The sequence below is a fragment of the Rhinoderma darwinii genome, chromosome 5 (assembly GCF_050947455.1).
Source record: "Rhinoderma darwinii isolate aRhiDar2 chromosome 5, aRhiDar2.hap1, whole genome shotgun sequence".
Classification (NCBI taxonomy): Eukaryota; Metazoa; Chordata; class Amphibia; order Anura; family Rhinodermatidae; genus Rhinoderma; species Rhinoderma darwinii.
The window spans coordinates 189,002,425-189,020,911 of record NC_134691.1 but is presented as its reverse complement, the minus strand read 5'-3'; the positions used below and the strand labels follow the sequence as shown (position 1 = coordinate 189,020,911).

The following is an 18,487-nucleotide window of genomic DNA, read 5'->3' as shown; positions in this document are numbered from 1 at the left end:
TATAAGTGCCCTATCTCCTACATAATCTGATCGGCGCTGTAATGTAGATAACGGCAATGGCTTTTATAAAACTATCATTTTTGAGCAAGTTATGAGCAATTTTAGATTTATGCTAATTAGTTTCTTAATGACCAACTGGGCGTGTCTTTACTTTTTATCAACTGGGCATTGTACAGAGGAGTGTATGAGGCTGACCAATCAGTGACCAATCAGCATCATTATACGCTTCTCATTGTTCCAGCCCATTGTTACAGTGTGATTGTGCAGTGAAAGAAGCTGGGCTGGAACAATGAGAAGTGTATGACACTGATTAGTCACTGATTGGTCAGCCTCATACACTCCTCTGTACAACGCCCAGTTGGTCATTAAGAAACTAATTAGCATAAATCTAAAATTGCTCAAAAATGATTGTTTTTCAATATAAAAACCATTGCTGTCATCTAGGGATGCACGGTGCATCGAAACTTCGATACTGTTTCGATACTGTTTCGATACTTTGCATCCCTAAACGGTTCGATACCGCTATTCCTGTATTTCGATACTTCGCTGCGCAGCCGTACAGCTCAGTATAGTAATACATGAATGTATGGGAGCGCGGCTGCGGCTGTGTAATTCAGCCACAGCCCCGCTCCTGAGTCCTGATAACATGTGCGCACGGTCAGGATGATGCGATGTGGCCAGCGCTGTACTTATGAGCGGCGGCACTGGAGACAGAACATGGCGGGCGCGCTGCAAAACACCCCCATGTTCTGCTCATTAGTGCAGCGCCGGCCGCATCACCTCATGCTGACCACGCACGCACTTCCTGTCAGGAGCGGGGCAATGGCTGTATTACACAGCCGCAGCCCCGCTCTATAACGGCGGAGATCAGAGAAACCGCTCATCTCCGCCGTTATTCCCCTGAATGCTGCGATCACAGCTGACTGCAGCATTCAGGAGAAAATGAGAAGGGGGGATGCCCCTGGATCGCGTCACAGGGAATTCCTGTGACGCGATCGAGGGCCATACCATATATGGGCAGACAGCCCAGGGTCTATTGACGGAACCCAGGGCTGTCTTACCATATTTCATGTTGTTAGGAAATACCCAAGTATGCCCTAACAACTGCCTGTGTATTATCCGTCCACAGGTTAATGTACTGGCACATATCTGATTTATGTCAGTACATTACAGTTTAAAAATAAAGTAAAAACAAAGTATTGTTAAATGTAAAAAAAAAACATTCACCTTTTTTACAATAAACATTAAAGGGAATGTGTTGCCAGAAAAACATGTTTTTTTTAAAAAAATTAAACATTTAGTGTGTGGGTGATTAAACATTGTTCAAATTTTTTTTATTTTTTTCACGAGTCAGGAAATATAAATTAATTCTAATTTATAATACTACCCATTTTTGGTCACTAGATGGAGCTATTCCCAAAATTGCAGCATTGCAACATTGGGTTAAAAGCCCTCGCTCTAGTGAGCTCTCAGCATCCCCCCCTCCTTTATCCTGGCTAGTGCCGGGATAAACGAGGGGTTTGAACGGTGTAACCTCCTACACTGTGTGTCGCCATTTTTTGAGCTAACACACAGTGTAGTAGGTTTACATACAGTAGTAAACACACACAAACACGAACATACATTGAAATCTCTTACCTGCTCCTGCCGCCGCGGCTCCCTCCGGCCCGTCCGCTCCGTTTGCTGCCGCTGGTCCAAGTGCACAAATCCGGAAGCCGCGACCGGAAGTAGTAATATTACTGTCCGGCCGCGACTTCCGGTCCACAGGAAAATGGCGCCGGACGGCGCCAATTTCGAATTGGACTGTGTGGGAGCGGCGCATGCGCAGTTCCCACACAGACGCCGTACACTGAAGTCAATGGGACGGGAGCCGTTCGCAGTCCCTATGGGACTGTGGCTGCCGTATTCCATGTCTGTATGTGTCGTTAATCGACACAGACAGAAATGGAACAAAAAATGGCAGCCCCCATAGGGAAGAAAAAGTGTAAAAATAAGAAAAAGTAAAACACAAACACACAAATAAATATAAACGTTTTTAATAAAGCACTAACATCTTGAACATATGAAAATTTTTTGGGGTCATGACACTGTTCCTTTAAAATAAGTCTCAACACATAAAATACACACATTCAGTAATGGCGCGGACAACAATTTTTTTGCATCATTTATGATGTGTACGCTGTAAAAAAATGAAATAAACACGGCTTTCATTCACTTATTAATGTGAGGCGCGAGGTGCGATGAATTTAACCTCCATGTTCCTCACATTAATAGTAATTAACCCCATCATGTACCTCGCACATTAACCCATTATGACTGAGAAACATGATGGGATTAATTACTATTAATGTGAGGCGCGTTCAAAATTCATCATCACACCTCGCGCCTCACATCAGAAAACGGAAGATTTTTTTTTTTTTATTACTGTTGGCAAAAGTATCGAAATTGGTATCGAAATCGCAATACTAAACGAAGTATCGGTATCGAAGTCCAAATTCTGGTATCGTGATATCCCTACTGTCATCTACATTACAGCGCCGATCACATTATGTAGGAGACAGGCCATTTATAATCTGGTGACAGAGTCTCTTTAACTGTAATTATTGCAGTGTGTAAGTAGTATATATGCATTAGGTAGAAAGTGAAGGTATCCAGATAATATGCCACGTGCCCACACCACATTGTCCATACAAATATGTTGGGAGGTGGGTAGGCAAAAATGGTCTGCCCATGATACTGGAAGTTGTAAAACAAACAGGCAAGAATACTTTGTGTTTACATTTTGTAATATAATAAAATATTTGTGTCTTTAACAGAAATGAAAAAGAAAACAAGGTAAGGCAATTTCCTTCGCACCAATCAATGTAGGGCACAATTGTCAGTTGGACATCTTCCAAAATATAGTTTTAAATGCTTGACAAAGTTCATGGAATAGATCTAGAGACGTCTGATTTATACCCAGACACTACGGCGGCTTAGGCTTAGTTCACATCTGCATTGGGACTCCGTTCATGGGTTTCGTCTGAGCTTTCGGTCAGGGGAACCCATGAACAGGTTTCTGTTTGTGTCACCATTGATTTCAATGGTGACGGATCTGTTACAAATGGCTTCCGAATGTCACCATTGTGTAAGGGTTCCATTGTTTTGACGGAATCAATACCGCAGTCGACTACGCTATTCATTCTGTCAAAACGACGTAGCCCTTACACAACGGTGACAAACAGAAACCATTTGTAACGGATCAGTCACCATTGAAATCAATGGTGTTGCAAACGGAAACCTATGGTTTCCATTTGTTTGTTTGGATTCCGTTCGGAACCCGTGAATGAAGCCTTGGACCTTTTTCTACTAGATCTCCTCAACCTTCACCTATAGACCATTTAGATCCCCTCTTCGTAATATGCTGAGTCATACATATTTATGCATTTGTTTACTAAAAGGTTTTGCAGGTTTTAAAAAAAGATTGTCCTTTATAGATTCGAAGGAAAGTTCATGTGCAACAAGACATGTTTATAAAGCACATATTTATTTATATTTAGTGGTTTAGGTGGCATTCGTGTTCGCAGTGTGCTGTCGCCATTTCTTTTTCTGCTGTATATTTGCAGTCACAGGGTTTCTTGCACCTGCATACACGTTTTGTATCATTTTGTTGGAATGTGCTGTTCAAACTTTTGTTGTGTTTGTGATTCATATATATTTTGATCTTGCAGTCCTCCCATTCTGCTCTGGGTGATTTTAATTAGTTAGTGCTGGTTCCTACCATCCCCAGGTATATATGTAGGCTTAGTCCCAGTTCTGGGTGTATGTGCAGCGTAGGTTCCCACCTTACAGAGGTCGCCTTGTCATGGCAGGTGGGCAAACACTTTGTGATCAAAATGTGCACTAAGAACCTCCCTATTATAAGTAGATTTAGCAGTAATGCATATTTATTTATATTTAGTCTCTTAGGTGGAATTAGTGTTCGCAGTGTGCTGTCGCCATTTCTTTGTCTGCTTTATAAAGCATACGTGTGTGTTCATCCTGTTCCTCTGGATTCTTAGATATGAGCAGTGTATAGTAACGCTTCTTTTTTTCTTTTCTTTGTCAATATGTTAAAAAGTACCTGTCCGCTCTCCTGACATGCCTGTTTTAGTAAATATTTGTATTCTCCATAAAATAACAATTCTGGAACACCTTTTCTCTAAGGCTTCATGAACACGACCGTGCTCGTAATTACGAGCGCGGACACGGCCGGCCGCGGGCAGCCGGCCGCTTTTGCCAGCCGTGCTGTCATTATAAAGTATAGCAGCACGGCCCGTAAAATAGAAAAATAGAACATGTTCTATTTTTTTAACGGCACGGGCACCTTCTCGTGAGAAAACGAGAAGGTACCCGTGGCTAACAAAAGTCTATGAGCCCAATAACGGGTGTTTTTACGGTCGTGTGCATGAGGCCTAAGGCTATGTTCACACAGAGTTTTTTGACCCGGATACCGCGCCGCAAAACTCGTCAAAAACTGCCCTAAAATGCCTCCCATTGATTTCAATATATAGGATATATGTCCTATTTTTTTTTTTACCGAACGTGATTCTATACTTTATAATTTTTTAAAAAAACGTTTGATTTTGCTTTTAATTAATGAAACCGGTAAAAAAAATAAAATTGTCCAGCATGGCAGTGAGTCAGTCCTAGTCAGTCAGTCCACAATTGCAATAAATCTGAGACAAAGATGTGACATGTGGAGGGTAGGCCAAGTAAAAGGCGTAACTCACTGCCATACATCTGACAGCTCCTCTTTAATGCTTTCACTACCTTATGTAAAGAAACTATAGCTTCAGTAACTGTAGTGTATTTCTATTTTCAGATGGGATAATGACAAGAATGTAAGTAACATGTATATTTTTATGTAGGTTATGCTATTATGTATGTTTCGAATTGATCAGTTGGGGTCAGAAAGTTAAAGGAATTCTAAGGTTTATATATTAGCACTAATTTATGTTTTTAATGTGTTTAAAGAAATGTACTTAGAGGTTTTCCCACAAGCTAAAATACACTATTGTAGTACTGTTATAAAGATATATTATTACCATGCCTCTGTCAGAAGTTTTGTTGTGTTACCGGTTGCCCTTGGATCTGACCATAACCCATTCCCCTGGCTATGGTCGGGAAAAGACACATCCCAACCATAGTATGGCTTTGTGGTCGCTTTCAATGTTCTTATGAACGCGCTTTATTTCGTTGACACTCGAGAACTTCCGATTATTCCCGAGTGCTTGGTGTGACTACAAGCTTGTAGCTGCAACTGTGCATGCGCAGCAGTAGCGCTGTCCAAATCCCCGCCTGCAAGCGGGAACTGGCAACTGTTCCTGAGTGCTTCTACGAAACTTGCATTGCTGTATGCAGCCGGGAACCGGTGACTGTTCCCAAGTGCAGGCTAAGATTTGGACAGCGATGCTACTGCAGTAATAGTACTTGTAGCAGACGCTGAAATAGTCAATTAGAATCACTCGGGAACAACCGCCGGTTGCCGGGTGCATACAGTCTTCTAGAGCGATGCTACTGCACATGCGCAGTAGCACACGCTGAAATACAAGCTTAGAATACCAGTTATCTCCTTTGACGTAGCAGTTAGCGGAATGCCGAACGCAGGTATGAACAAGGCCTAAAACCTGTGTCCAGATAGATGTCTCTTACATTGCATTGTACAGTGTATGGTACAAAGAGATTATAGCAGTGTATTTCCAACAGCATAATATTTCGGCCATGATTGTGTAGTGATGTGGTGTCGCAAAGTCATTGCTGCGAAAGCAAAACGCCACCATGCAAGAACTGGAGCCTTATGTATGAGCGTTTATTTTTTAATATTGTAGAAGATTAGGCAGTTTGATTTTTGTTGGAACCCGCATTTAACCACAGTCTTCATTTCTGTCCTGTACTGGTAAAGGTGAATTTCCTGCTGCTGCCCTACTGTATGAAAGAGGTTTTCCTATCAGAGGCATTTTTTTTTTTTTACATATCTACAGGATATGTCATAAATCTCAGATCGATGCTGGTCCCACCTCTGGGACCCGCACCTATCTCTATAACAGGGCCCCTAAAACCCCGTTCTACCCCCCTGTGTTGTAGCTGAAAATTGTTATTCCCGACCATAAATTAAGGAAACTGTAGATTGCGGAGCTACGCTGTTTCCGTAACTCCCATAGTAGTAAATGGCAGTTACAGAAGCAGAGTAGCATGTGAGCTACGCTGTTTCCGTAACTACCATTCACTACTATGGGAATTACGGAAACCGCGTAGCTCAGCGAGCTAAGGTATTTCTGTAATTCATGGTCGGGAATCGCACTTTTCAGCTGCAACACAAAGCGGCAGAACAGGGTTTCGGGGGCCCCGTTCTAGAGATGCGTGTGGGACCCGCATCTATCTGACATTTGACATATATCCTGTGGATATGTCTTAAAAGTTTCTGATGGGAAAACCCCTTTAAGGCAGGCAATTGTGAAGAAAGCATTTTATCGCTATTTAGTATAGATTGATCAAACCTATATTTTGAGTACACAACCATTTCTGGTCTGTAAGAGTCACATTCTAGAATATTCTATTCTCAAGGGCTGCAATAAAGCTTAAAATAGTACTTCAGATCAAATGATTAGAGTTATGCCTAGAGCAGGTCTTTAGGAGCTGGACCGCAAAAGGGAATCCCCCTGAGATCCTACACTAGACATAACACCGTATCCATTTTGCCCAAAGTGCTCCTTTTTTAAGTTGCTTAATAAAATGTGCATATCTGTGTTGTTTACTTGTATATGTTTCAACAGGATCAAGCAAGGATGAAGAAAGCTCTCAACTTTCTGGTAGGAATTACCCACATCTTTTAAAAATAGATTTACATGGAATAATTTCATTTTCTCATGAATACAACCTATTTACACTTTTTTGCTTTGGGTTAGTTCTGGTTGCCACCCTTCTGCTGATGACAGGTTTACTCCCGCCTCTAATCTGTAGATATACATCCTATCTGCCTATGCCCCGTGCAGCTAGGGCGTATATCTACAGTCCTAACTTTAAAGGCAGATCGCTTTCCAGTTCTCTGCCATTAAAAAGTTTGCGCTGATCCTAAACCTCTCTGTCTCAAAAAGCACTATACACCACACACAACGTTCAAGCCGTTGCTTTAGAATCTCGGGATGCCACGATGACTTCACAATGACCTGGCGGAGAGAAGAAGTCGGGAGGACATGATTTATATACTTCCAGCATTCCTCTGTGTGCAGTTAACTTGCTCACAGTGATCTAATGGCCAGTAGCCATTAGATCACGATTTTTTGTGATCTGGATAGAGCTATCCTGAGGGAGGATACAGATCATGCCACCCCAGAATCCTCCAACCCCACGGCAATAACTGTGCAAAAAAGTAATATAGATAAGTAAATAATAAAAAAAATTATTAAAATAATAAAGGACACTTGAAGAATTAAAAAAATATCCTAGAAAAATTAAAATCTTTCCCAACAGCCTCCCCCCTGTATCATAAGGGGAACCCCTCTGATGTGGCCGCAGGTTACATGGGCGTCAAGCACCCATCTAAAAATGTCAATATCATGCTAAATATGATATACCAAATTCAGACAAATAATTAATAATCACTATTTTCTTTCTAGCTCTGCCCAATTTAATCTGTTGTTAGCCTTCTAAAATAAAAATAAATTTGTACACAGGTGCTTTGCACCCATTTACAGATCTCATACACCAGCTAACGGAGAACAACCTACCTTTTTGTTCTCGGGTGTCTTGGCAATGATGTATGTTGGGCAATGAACACACATTTCGTATCGCTATACACGGGAGAGTAATAGGATTATATTGTCCTATAAAAATTTTTTATTAAAGGGATACTCTGGGCACTTTCATATTGATGGCCTATCCTTAGGCTGAGTCATCAATATAAGATCAGTGAGGGTCCGATTTCCGGCACTGACACCGATCAGCTTTATATTTAGCTAAAGTATAAAGCAAAAAAAATATTTACTCATAGGCTATGTTCACACGACAGATTTTGCTTGGCGGGTCCCGCTGCAAAATCCGCCACAGCATTATTCATGCACTCAGCAGGAACATTCCTACTCCCATTCACTTCAATGTGAGGTTTGGGCGGAATCCGCCCGAAGATCATGTAGGATGCTTCTTATTCTTTTTTTGTACTTGCGACTTTTTTATCAGTTTTTATTAAACATTTTTGAGAGTTAAGGTGACCAAAAAACACAGATTCTGGCATTTCAAATTGTTTTTTTACTTTATTCACCGTGTGGGTTAAATAATAAGTTATATTGTAATAGTTTGGACTTTTACAGGTACGGCGATACCAATTTTGTTTATTTTTTTTATTACTTTTATATTTTTATTTTATGTACACTACTAAACTTTTTAACGGTTTTAAAAAAAAAAAAAGATTTGTCCCCCTAGGGGATTTGAACCAGCGATCATCAGATTGAATCTAAATGTATTTCTGTGTATTGTGATTTTTACCGACTCATGTTAAGCCATGCCAGAGGCAAGTGTCAATGGTTTGTCGGAGGGGGCCGCCCCTCTTTTTAGATGCCGTGGCCAATAGAGACCATCTAAGTGGTTAAATAGTCATGATCAGAGTTCTCTCTGTTCCTGGCCGTTACTTCAAGGTGTCAACTGTAATACACAGCTGACACCTGCAGCGTATGGAGTGGGGTCAGCCCGTGAGCCCGCTCCATACTTTGACCCCCGCACTATGACGTACAGTTGCGTCAAGGGTTAAACTATTTTTGTTGCTATGTAGACATTACCTTAAACCAAACACAAAAATGTTATTCAATAATACTAATTATGGAGAAGGAAATTCTTAGTACGCTAGTTTTGTTGCATAGTGAAATAGGTTAGCAGCAATCGTATTAGGCTGAGTTCACTGGTTGCGGATTTGACCAGGTCTCACAGTTTTGCTTTGCAAAGGGTAAAATCCGTGACAAATCTGCGATGTATGAACTCTGCCTTACTGTTCTTGGCTCCAACAGTATGAAACAATTACATTCAATAGCAGTTCCACCTTAACTAACAGTGTCCTCTTTTAAATGGTCCTTTCAAACATGCTAAATAACCGTTGTTCGTTAATAAATTCTGTTTAACCCTCGTGATACCCATTTGCAAAACCTTAACTTTACATTCTCTGTAACTTATGTGCATACATGTCTTTAGTATCCAGATGTCTGACAAGCTGTTTTGATTTCCGGTGCAGGAAACATTTGAGATTGACAATGAACTTGAAGCAACAACTGTAGCAAGGCTGTGTGAGAAGCTGACTACTAATCTGAAATTTTTTAATAACAAGGCAAGGGCAGATGCAGTAAGTTTGTTCTTGTGTTTTGTTTTTATCCTATACGCAGCAAATTCTTTTGTTTGACCAGACATTGTTTACAAATGGATACACATTGTATTTGGCTTTTCTTTTCTGGTTACTGCATGGGACCCGCACCGATCTCTAGCACAGGGCCCCTAAACCCCGTTCTACATCTGTGTGTCGGCTGATTTCCAACCATGGAGGTGAAAACAGCGTAGCTCGTGAACTACACGGTTCTCGTAAGCCCCATAGAATTGAATGGTAGTTACGGAACTAACTATGCTTCTTCCGTCACTGCTATTCACTACTATGGGAGTTACTGAAACAGCGTAGCTCAGCGAGCTATGCTGTTTTCGTCACTCCCGACCATAAAGTCAGGAAGTGGCTGGGAGTCGGTAACACCAGACAAAGCTAGAACGGTGTTTAGGGGGCCCCGTTCTAGAGATAGGTGCGGGTCCCAGAGGTGGGACATGCATCTATCTGACATTTATGATATATCCTGTAGATATGTCATAAATGTCCCTCGTGGGAAAACCCCTTTAACCATTATATGACTTGTCTATGTATTTTTTATCCTCGGCATGCTCTTACTCTCTGTCTTCGAGCTAGTGGGTGGACCCGAACAGCCAGCATGTCTCCCATACACTGCACACAGAGTAAAGGAGAATCCTACTCTCTCCTATCTCTATCTATCTCATACATTACATATAGAAGTAGCAGCAAGGAAAACATTATACAGAAGTACTGTGCAGTGTTTCTGTGAATCAAGCACTGGGGTGACATATAACTCTCACCAGCAGCCTGTGTCTTTGTCACTGCTCCTGCTCCCCCTCCATAGACTTCTATGGGCAGCAGCCTGTGTTTCTGTCTTTGTCTTTCTCTGTGTCTTTGTCTTTCTCTGTGTCTTTGTCTTTCTCTGTGTCTTTGTCTTTCTCTGTGTCTTTGTCTTTCTCTGTGTCTCTCGGTGTCTCCTGTCTCTCGGTGTCTCCTGTCTCTCGGTGTCTCATGTCTCTCGTCAAACAAAATCTGTCTCTAGTTACAGAGCAGAGGAGACAGATTGCAGGAGGAGGGAGCAGAGAGAGAGACTTTTAAGGGCAGCAGTGTCTTGTCTCTCTATGGGGGGCAGGAGTAAAAAGGAGACACAGGCTGTTGGCAAGAGTTATGTCACTCCAATGCTGGATTCTCAGCTACACGATTATAATGGCCTGTTATAGTGCTATTCCTCATGTACACATATAATCGCTTATTCTGAAAAGTCACCTAAAAAGTTAGGTATTGTTTAAATAAAATGTCCTGTTGTAGCCCTATGCTATTACAGTACAAATGGTGTCTGTTCACCTCTAGGAAGCGGTACAACTTAATTTAAAAAAAAATTATATTCCACTTGAAGCACGTACAAAGGTAGTTTTGATTCACTGTATTGTTTAATAAATTCCTGCGTGTATTTGCCTTATCTTAACAATGTGCTTACTTAGTGTTTAAAGGGAACCTGTCAGGTTGTTTGTCTGGCGAGTACTCTTTTTGTTTACTCACACAGTGAATGTTGCAGCTCTGCATCGTGCTGAAATGTTCACTGTGTGAGTACACATAGAGTAATGATGGACAAAAGCGACAGTCCGCTGAAAGCAGCATGTTTGTCACTACTTCATGCTGCCCTCACTGAGGGCATGTTTGCCGGGCACCACTACTTAAAGTGATTGTCCAGTTGTGAGTTCAAAATTCTATGCAACTCAGTGCCTAAAGTTTTGCTTACCTGCTATTTATTTTCTCAATGCTTTCTGCTTGGATTCTCTTTAGCACAGCTTCATTAGGGCAGAGCTGTGTCCTGCGACTACAGCTTAGCTACATTGCCTACAGGGAGCCGAAGGTAGTCTGAGACCCCCCCCCCCCCCCCCCGTGTCATTATTGATTCAGGTTTTGTCTTTCTCCCCACCGCAGCTCTGTCTCGTCTCGTTGGCTGCTTTGTATAAACCGGTTTATCACACCAGAACGGCAGTGCTGATTTCTATTACAGCAAGGGCAGACTCTTGACATATAATGTTTATGTAGTTCTGTGGCTTTACTACACCGTCTGTCTTGTTTTATGATATGAACTAATTTTGTTTAATGATTTGAGTTCTGATGTTTATATTCATGTTATATCTTTGTTAAGCTATTTCCAGTTAGAGTTGCCAGAGCACAAGATGTGGCCATGTCCTTAATGCAGAATGCTGAAAGACAGAATACGAATTTGCAGAATCCAACCCAGAAGAAATCAAAACCTAAAATACCTCCACAACCTAACAAAAGACCACCAGGTAGGTTTTTATAATGAAGGTGGACAGTACATTAAAGGGATTTTCCAATCTTTGTTAATTTTTTGCCAATGGCTTAACTGCAGTAAGATTAGTCACTTAGTAATGTGCTGTCTGTAGCTGAAATGTCTCTTTAAACCAGTCTAACATGCAGTCACATGACCATGCCCCTAGTGTTTATATCCTGCTTATGTGATGTTCCATACGCTGAACAGTGGTTATCTCTCCTCTCCCTCTTCCCTGTAGTCATACATCACATGCCTCTTCACTCCTCTTACACATCTTCACTCCTCTCCGCCTCCCCGTCTATCCCTATAGGGATCCTTTTTCACATGCTGGGCAGCAGATAATGCAGCGTCAGTGACCAACAAAATAGCAGAGAAGACAGGGAGTAATTACAAAACGACCTTACAAATTTCAATAGAGGGTCATACAGGCAGCTGTAGTTAGAGGTAACGTCTGTGTGGTGAACTGTAGTCCTTCACATTGGTAATTCCACCTACAACAAGCACTGGAAGCATTAAAACAAAGGTGCTGTGCAGAGCTGGATGTGATAATTCAATAAAAAATAATGACTTCTGAACTATGGTGGCATCATCTGGTGATCATTCAGACACAGATACTTTTCTGTAATTGTTTTTATACACTTGGAAAACCCCATTTACGGCTAGGGCTACATAACATGATAAAACTTTCCATAGGATTACGTTGTCAGCAAAAATCCAGAAAACCTGTGACTCCCTTTTTGTCACAGGTTGCAAGCTACTCTCTATTCTAGACAACGGCTTTAATGCTACGTGACCATAAAACTTTCCAGGGTGTTTTTATGTTTTCTGCAAGATTATAAAACCCTCCTCCAAATACAGCATAGTACAATAATATCTCGCACTCCATGGTCAATACTTGGTCATATAAAAAATATTTCAATACCTTGAAAAGGACAAGATTGGAAAAAAATTAAGACTCCAAAGGAGGAAACATTTTGTTGCATGCAAATCATGCTGCGTTTTCTTTTACTACTTTCTAGCAACATTGTTGCCTTACTAACGTCACCCTGGAGCCCTAGCCTAAAATATTCTCATCCGATATTTTGAACATTCGTAGTGAATGTCAGTGGAAGACCACGGTCAGATCCATCATTCACATACAAGGCACGTCAATTCATTGTAGCTCACAAGACCACAATCAGACCACATTTTATTAAGAAACACTTTAGAAATCCAGGTAATTAAAAAAGGATTCACTTACTGTTTCTTGCTAAAAAATAAATATAATATGATTTCTCTTTAAAAATGTTCGCTGTTTCTGCAACACTGGTATCTGGGTTTCAAGCTACATCAAGAACAGCTCATAGTCTCGTGTGCATGTATAAAACGTACATGCGCTGACAGAGTTGTGGTCTGGGTTGAGAACTCTGGTTCTAGAAGTGTAGGACGTCCATTAAGTTTGAAAAGGTGTTTGGCACCTATTGTAAGGGGTCTGAAAACCTATTTACTGTATTGATTTATTTCTAATGGTGTGTTTTATACTTTGTTACCAACTGTTATATATATATATATATATAAAGATAGAATCCATCCAGCAGCACAGGCTTACATGAAAGGGGTGCAAGCCTTAGGGAACTGACCACTGTCCCTCTAGACAAAAAGCAGTAAAGAGGCTTATAGTGAAAATGGCTTGTGAAAGGCTCAGGTTGCGTGAGCCGAAACGTCGCACTTTTGGGGTCAATAAAGCACCCTCTTTTTTCACTATAAGACTTTGTGAGTGCTGCCTATTTACTGCCTATATTTATATATATATTTTTTTTTTGGACTATGAACTCGGCTCCATAGTCCAAAAATATAAAGTTTTATTTTTACATCTGTGATAAACCAAGTGCATACTAACTAGAATTCCACCTAACTGTGTGTCCTAACATTGCTTGTTATAGTTCAGAAGCATCGTAAGGGTATGTTCATACAGCTTGTTTTCGGGCCAAAAAATCGGGAGCCGAACGGCTCCAAATATCTGCCCATTGATTTCAATGGGAAAAATGATGTTCTGTTCTGACGAGGCGTTTTTTTACGCCGCCATCTTGAAAAATGGCCGCGTAAAAAAACGCCCGCGAAAAAATAGTGCATTTCACTACTTCAGCCATTTTTTGGAGCCGTTCTCCATTTACTCTACAGAAAAACAGCCCCAAAAACGGCCGTAAATAAAGGCTGAAAATCAAGAGCTGTTTTCCCTTTAAAACGGCTCCATATTTTCAGACGTTTTTTGCTAAGCGTGTGAACATACCCTAATAGTTCTGGAACAACGGCAAGAGTGAGGGCGTTGCTCCCCTTAAATCTTACATGGCCTACTGTTGCTAATTGTAGAGGACTCCGCTAATGCTCTAAATGACTGTATATATGTGCTGATGTGAAAGTACAGAAGTTTGTTTCATGCTTTGCCTCGTTCCTGAACTATACGAGAAACATTGTTTTCCACCAGAAATAAAATAATTCATAAAGCTGCTTAACAATTTGTCTTATTTATGTTATGTTCACAGCTTTTCCAGGAAATCCCAACTTAAACCAGAACGTTGGCATGCAGAGCGGTTTTCCTGGTCCAAATTTTCAAAACCTTAATGCTGGCATGCAGAGCGGTTTCCCTGGTCCAAATTTTCAAAACCTTAATCCTGGCATGCAGAGCGGTTTCCCTGGTCCAAATTTTCAAAACCTTAATGCTGGCATGCAGAGCGGTTTTCCTGGTCCAAATTTTCAAAACCATAATGCGGGCATGCAGAGCGGTTTTCCTGGTCCAAATTTTCAAAACCTTAATGCTGGCATGCAGAGCGGGGCTCCTGGTCCAAATGTTCAAAACCTTAATGCTGGCATGCAGAGTGGTGTTCCTGGGCAAAATTTCCAAAACCGTAATGCTGGCATGCAGAGTGGCGTTCCTGGGCAAAATTTCCAAAACCGTAATGCTGGCATGCAGAGTGGCGTTCCTGGGCAAAATTTCCAAAACCCTAATGCTGGCATGCAGAGTGGATTTCCTGGGCAAAATATTCAAAACCCTAATGCTGGCATGCAGAGTGGTTTTCCTGGGCGGAATTTCCAAAATTCGGATCCCCCAAAAAATATGCCACAGGCACCTCTGTATCAAAAACCACAGCAACATCCATTTGCTCCCTCAATAAAAAAGCAAGCAATGCAAGGAGGACCTTCAATGCCCAAAATCAAAGTAAACGCCCCGAAAGCTGAAAATACTCAGTCGGATGCATTCCTAAAGGACATAAGCCAAGAAGATACTCAGTTTTTTAGTAAGTTAATGTCATTGCTTGAAGCTCTTCCACAAAATGCTTCACTTTCTGACAATACCCAAATGAATTCAAAATTGCTGATGTTAAAGTCAATGATGGTAAACCAAAAGAGTGCAGAACATGAACAAGCAAATCAGAAATTGATGACGCAGCTTGCCTCTTTGGTACAGGATACTATAAGTGCACAGAATGCTTCTCTAAATCAACAACTAATGATGTTAATGAGCTCTCAGAATAGCACCTCTATGGTCATGCAAACAGCCTCCCTCAGAAATACTACAATGGCTGCAGGGACCATTCAGGTTAATGAAAATTCAGTAATGAATAGAGCCGGTATAGTTCCAGGAATTCAAGGTTTGGGAAATATGCAGACCAATGTGAATTCATTGATGCCTTTTAACCAGAATTTTGGGAAACAAGCATGTGGACAGATGGGAGAAAATGCATCGAGGCCAATGGATCGTAATGCTTATCAAGGCCCACAAGTTGAAATGCAAACCTATCCTAGCACATCACAAAACTATGACAATTCAGTGGAGAGAAATTACTTACCACAAGGAGACCCATACGTCCGTCAGAAAGATGGTACTGTTAACTCTCTGACCTCCGGGCAAAATGAGAAAATGATTATTCCATCTACTGATGTAGGTTATAAACCTAGTGCATATGATAAAGAATGGGATAGCTCTTATTATGGTGACAAATCAACACCAGTACCAGAGCCTAGATATGTTGACCATACAGAAGAACAAACACCATATACTAGAGTTAGTCTCTCGCCAAGTTCTGCACAAAATAAGTATGACGATTATACAAGAGGAGAAGTCGGAACACAAGATACGAGACACCGACATGACTTGAATAGCTCAAGATCTTACAATTCCTCTGAGTGGGAAGATCAGGAGAGCGATATGCGCTATAACAAGCGTGCTAAATTGGACATGAATGACAGGTCCGATAGATTAGAAAGTTATAATAATCGATCACTTGAGTCTCGTGGCATAAATACAGCTGGAATGCCTGATGAGCTCCTGAAGAGGATTCAAGGAAAAGATTTATTTACGGTGTCCGCAATTATTAGCGAGTATTCAGAAAGACGTTCTGGAAAGTAAGGTAAGCCATGAATGTACCAAAATTACATCCAAAAATCCATATTGTATACATTAAAAATGTGAAAAGACTTTTTAACGGCTTACTTATAGGCCTGGTCATTTACATCAATGTTCATATTGTAACTGCAGGGGCGTAACTAGAAAAGGCTGGGCCCCATAGAAAAATTGTGACACGGACCCGCTCTCCCCTGGGTGCCACACACAGCCCCCCCCCCCCCCATAGATACTGCCACAGCCCCCACTTCCTCCTTGTAGATAGTGACGTCATCACGTCGGCCTGCGCAGCGATCCTGTTTCTGCGCCTGATAGGCTGCAGGCCGAACGGCCTGTAGCCGAGTACATGGCAGAGCAGGGAGATACCTCCCTTCTCTGCCAGTGTTCAACAGTATCTGCATCCAAAGGACGCAGATACTATTGAATGTGGCGTCGCTAGTAGCTGCTAGCGGCACCATTGGGTATGGGGCCATCATGCCGCGGGCCCCGTAGCAGCCGCTATGGCTGCTATAGCGGTAGTTACGCCACTGGGTAGCTGTGTTTTATGCGCGCTTAATGATTTGGATTCACATAATTTTTTTGACTGCCTGGAACAAATCAAAACCGGAAATTGTAGTCAGTCCAGCACAGCCGCCTTTACGTTTGTTAGTTTGCTTTTAAAGGGAAGGTCTTTCTCTAAAATTAGAAATGAAGCCACTTTGCAAATGGTTTTTATTAGTAGTCTTTATTAATAGTCTCCACCGTGAAGGCGGCCATACACATTAGATGGTCAGCTGGTCCCGGTGGGTTTGGCCGACATACATTTTATGTGTATGGCATCGTCCCAATTCTCCACGGCAAAAAAGGGTCGGGCATGTTGAATTTCAACATGCTCGATCCTTTTGTTTGGTTTGTTTGGCTTTCTCCCTATTATAAATGCATGCACCCTCGGCCGAGCTGAGCGTACATGTGTATGGAGGATTTGTTAGGAATAGCTATCGGATGACCGCTATCTAAAGTGTATGGCCAGCCTAAGGGGGGATTCACACGTGGCAGATTACTCTGCAACAAAATCTGCCATGTGAATCCACCCCAATTCTTACTAACTTACATTTGGTAGGATTTCAACAATAAATGGAAGGGAGAACTCATTCCTAAATTTAGTTTTGAGTGATGAAGCTACAGGACCACTTTGGAACTTGGATTTTACCTAAAATTGTTATTCCCATCTCAGACAGGATATGCCATAAATGTCAGAGATGCAGGTCCCAGCTCTCGGACCCACACCTATATAGAGAACGGGGGTCATCTGACACCCATCCTGCCTGGTGTTGCGGCCGGTGACTGCCAATTTCAGATGGGGACTATGTGGAGAGGTGGCCAAGCATGTGCGCGTCTCTCCATTGTGTTTAGGGAGTTACGGAAATAACCGAGCAAGCTCTGCTGTTTCCATAGAACATAATAGAGAGAGACGCGCGTTTGCGTGGCCACCTCTCCGTCACACCACACCCTCGTTCTCGATTATAGGTGCGGATTTCGGAACTGGGACTCGCATCTATCAGACGTTTATAACATATTCTGTTGATTTTCATATATATGTGAGATGGGAATAACCCTTTAAACTAACAGACCCAGTAAAGCGTCAAGTGATAAAATAAAGCATTACTATTGGGTGTGTGCCCTGATTCTTCAGTGTATTTCCCATCTTTGATGCCATGTCAAATTTTTCCAAAATTCTGGTAAAGCATTTCTAATTCCGCAATTCAGTGCACACATTAACTATAACAATAGGAGTGTAATGGTGGTAGGAGTGTGGACTTATATCCTAATATGATTTTATAAAGGGGCTAAATCAATAGAATCTTTGCGACTTTACTACTGTTATAATGTTGTTATCACTTACAATGTAAGACTATAGATGAAAGTTTAGTTGAATCAGTGTTAATTATTGTTTTTTATTATTTCACAGCATACTACAAGTTGCCATGGACAAACTCAAGAATGGAGTCTGATGTCCAGTTTCTTCATGTGAAGTTCCTGATTGCTTCTGTCTACCGGACTGGGAGTTTTATTTCCTAAGCAAATGAGTTTTGCCTAGTTTTATGTAAAAATTGTTAATACTGTTTAAAGTTAGGCTGTGTTCACATTTATCCATTCGTAGTGTGAGCTTCTGTCCGATGAAAGAATTTTCATTTTGCTGGACAGGAAATCGCCTCATCTGTCCGCGGGTAGATGTGAACACAGCTTTTGTTTTCCTCAATAAATATTTACAGGCAGCCAATGTGCGGTTTACGTTTTTAGTGATACCTTGTGGTGTTTGCTCCTGTCTTATGTGGAGTATTTTGTTTTGCTTTTATTTCACTTAGGACATTGCCATTCACTTTTAAGCAGCAGCTTGTGATGTTATATATTCATTAAATTCTTCATTGGATCCACTATGTACTTTATTGTACTCTTGACTTCATTACATAAATCATTTAGAATG

General features: G+C 41.3%; 2 protein-coding genes across 2 annotated transcripts in view; both read left to right on the top strand.

Annotated features, from left to right (window-relative positions):
* Nucleotides 1-5,007, top strand: part of LOC142652534 (uncharacterized) — a 143,743-nt gene extending 138,736 nt beyond the window's left edge. The window contains exons 23-25 of the mRNA XM_075828179.1: nucleotides 2,817-2,835; nucleotides 4,844-4,862; nucleotides 4,996-5,007. Of these exons, the coding sequence (XP_075684294.1) occupies nucleotides 2,817-2,835; nucleotides 4,844-4,862; nucleotides 4,996-5,007 (50 nt within the window). The remainder of the gene's footprint in view (nucleotides 1-2,816; nucleotides 2,836-4,843; nucleotides 4,863-4,995) is intronic.
* LOC142651757 (uncharacterized) lies at nucleotides 4,798-18,438 on the top strand. Its single transcript, XM_075826816.1, has 6 exons — nucleotides 4,798-4,862; nucleotides 6,795-6,830; nucleotides 9,239-9,346; nucleotides 11,493-11,637; nucleotides 14,165-16,030; nucleotides 17,972-18,438. Exons 2-5 carry the CDS (start codon nucleotides 6,807-6,809, stop codon nucleotides 16,027-16,029), a joined length of 2,142 nt encoding a protein of 713 aa, XP_075682931.1. The 5' UTR covers nucleotides 4,798-4,862; nucleotides 6,795-6,806; the 3' UTR covers nucleotide 16,030; nucleotides 17,972-18,438.
* The last annotated feature ends 49 nt before the right edge of the window (nucleotides 18,439-18,487 follow it).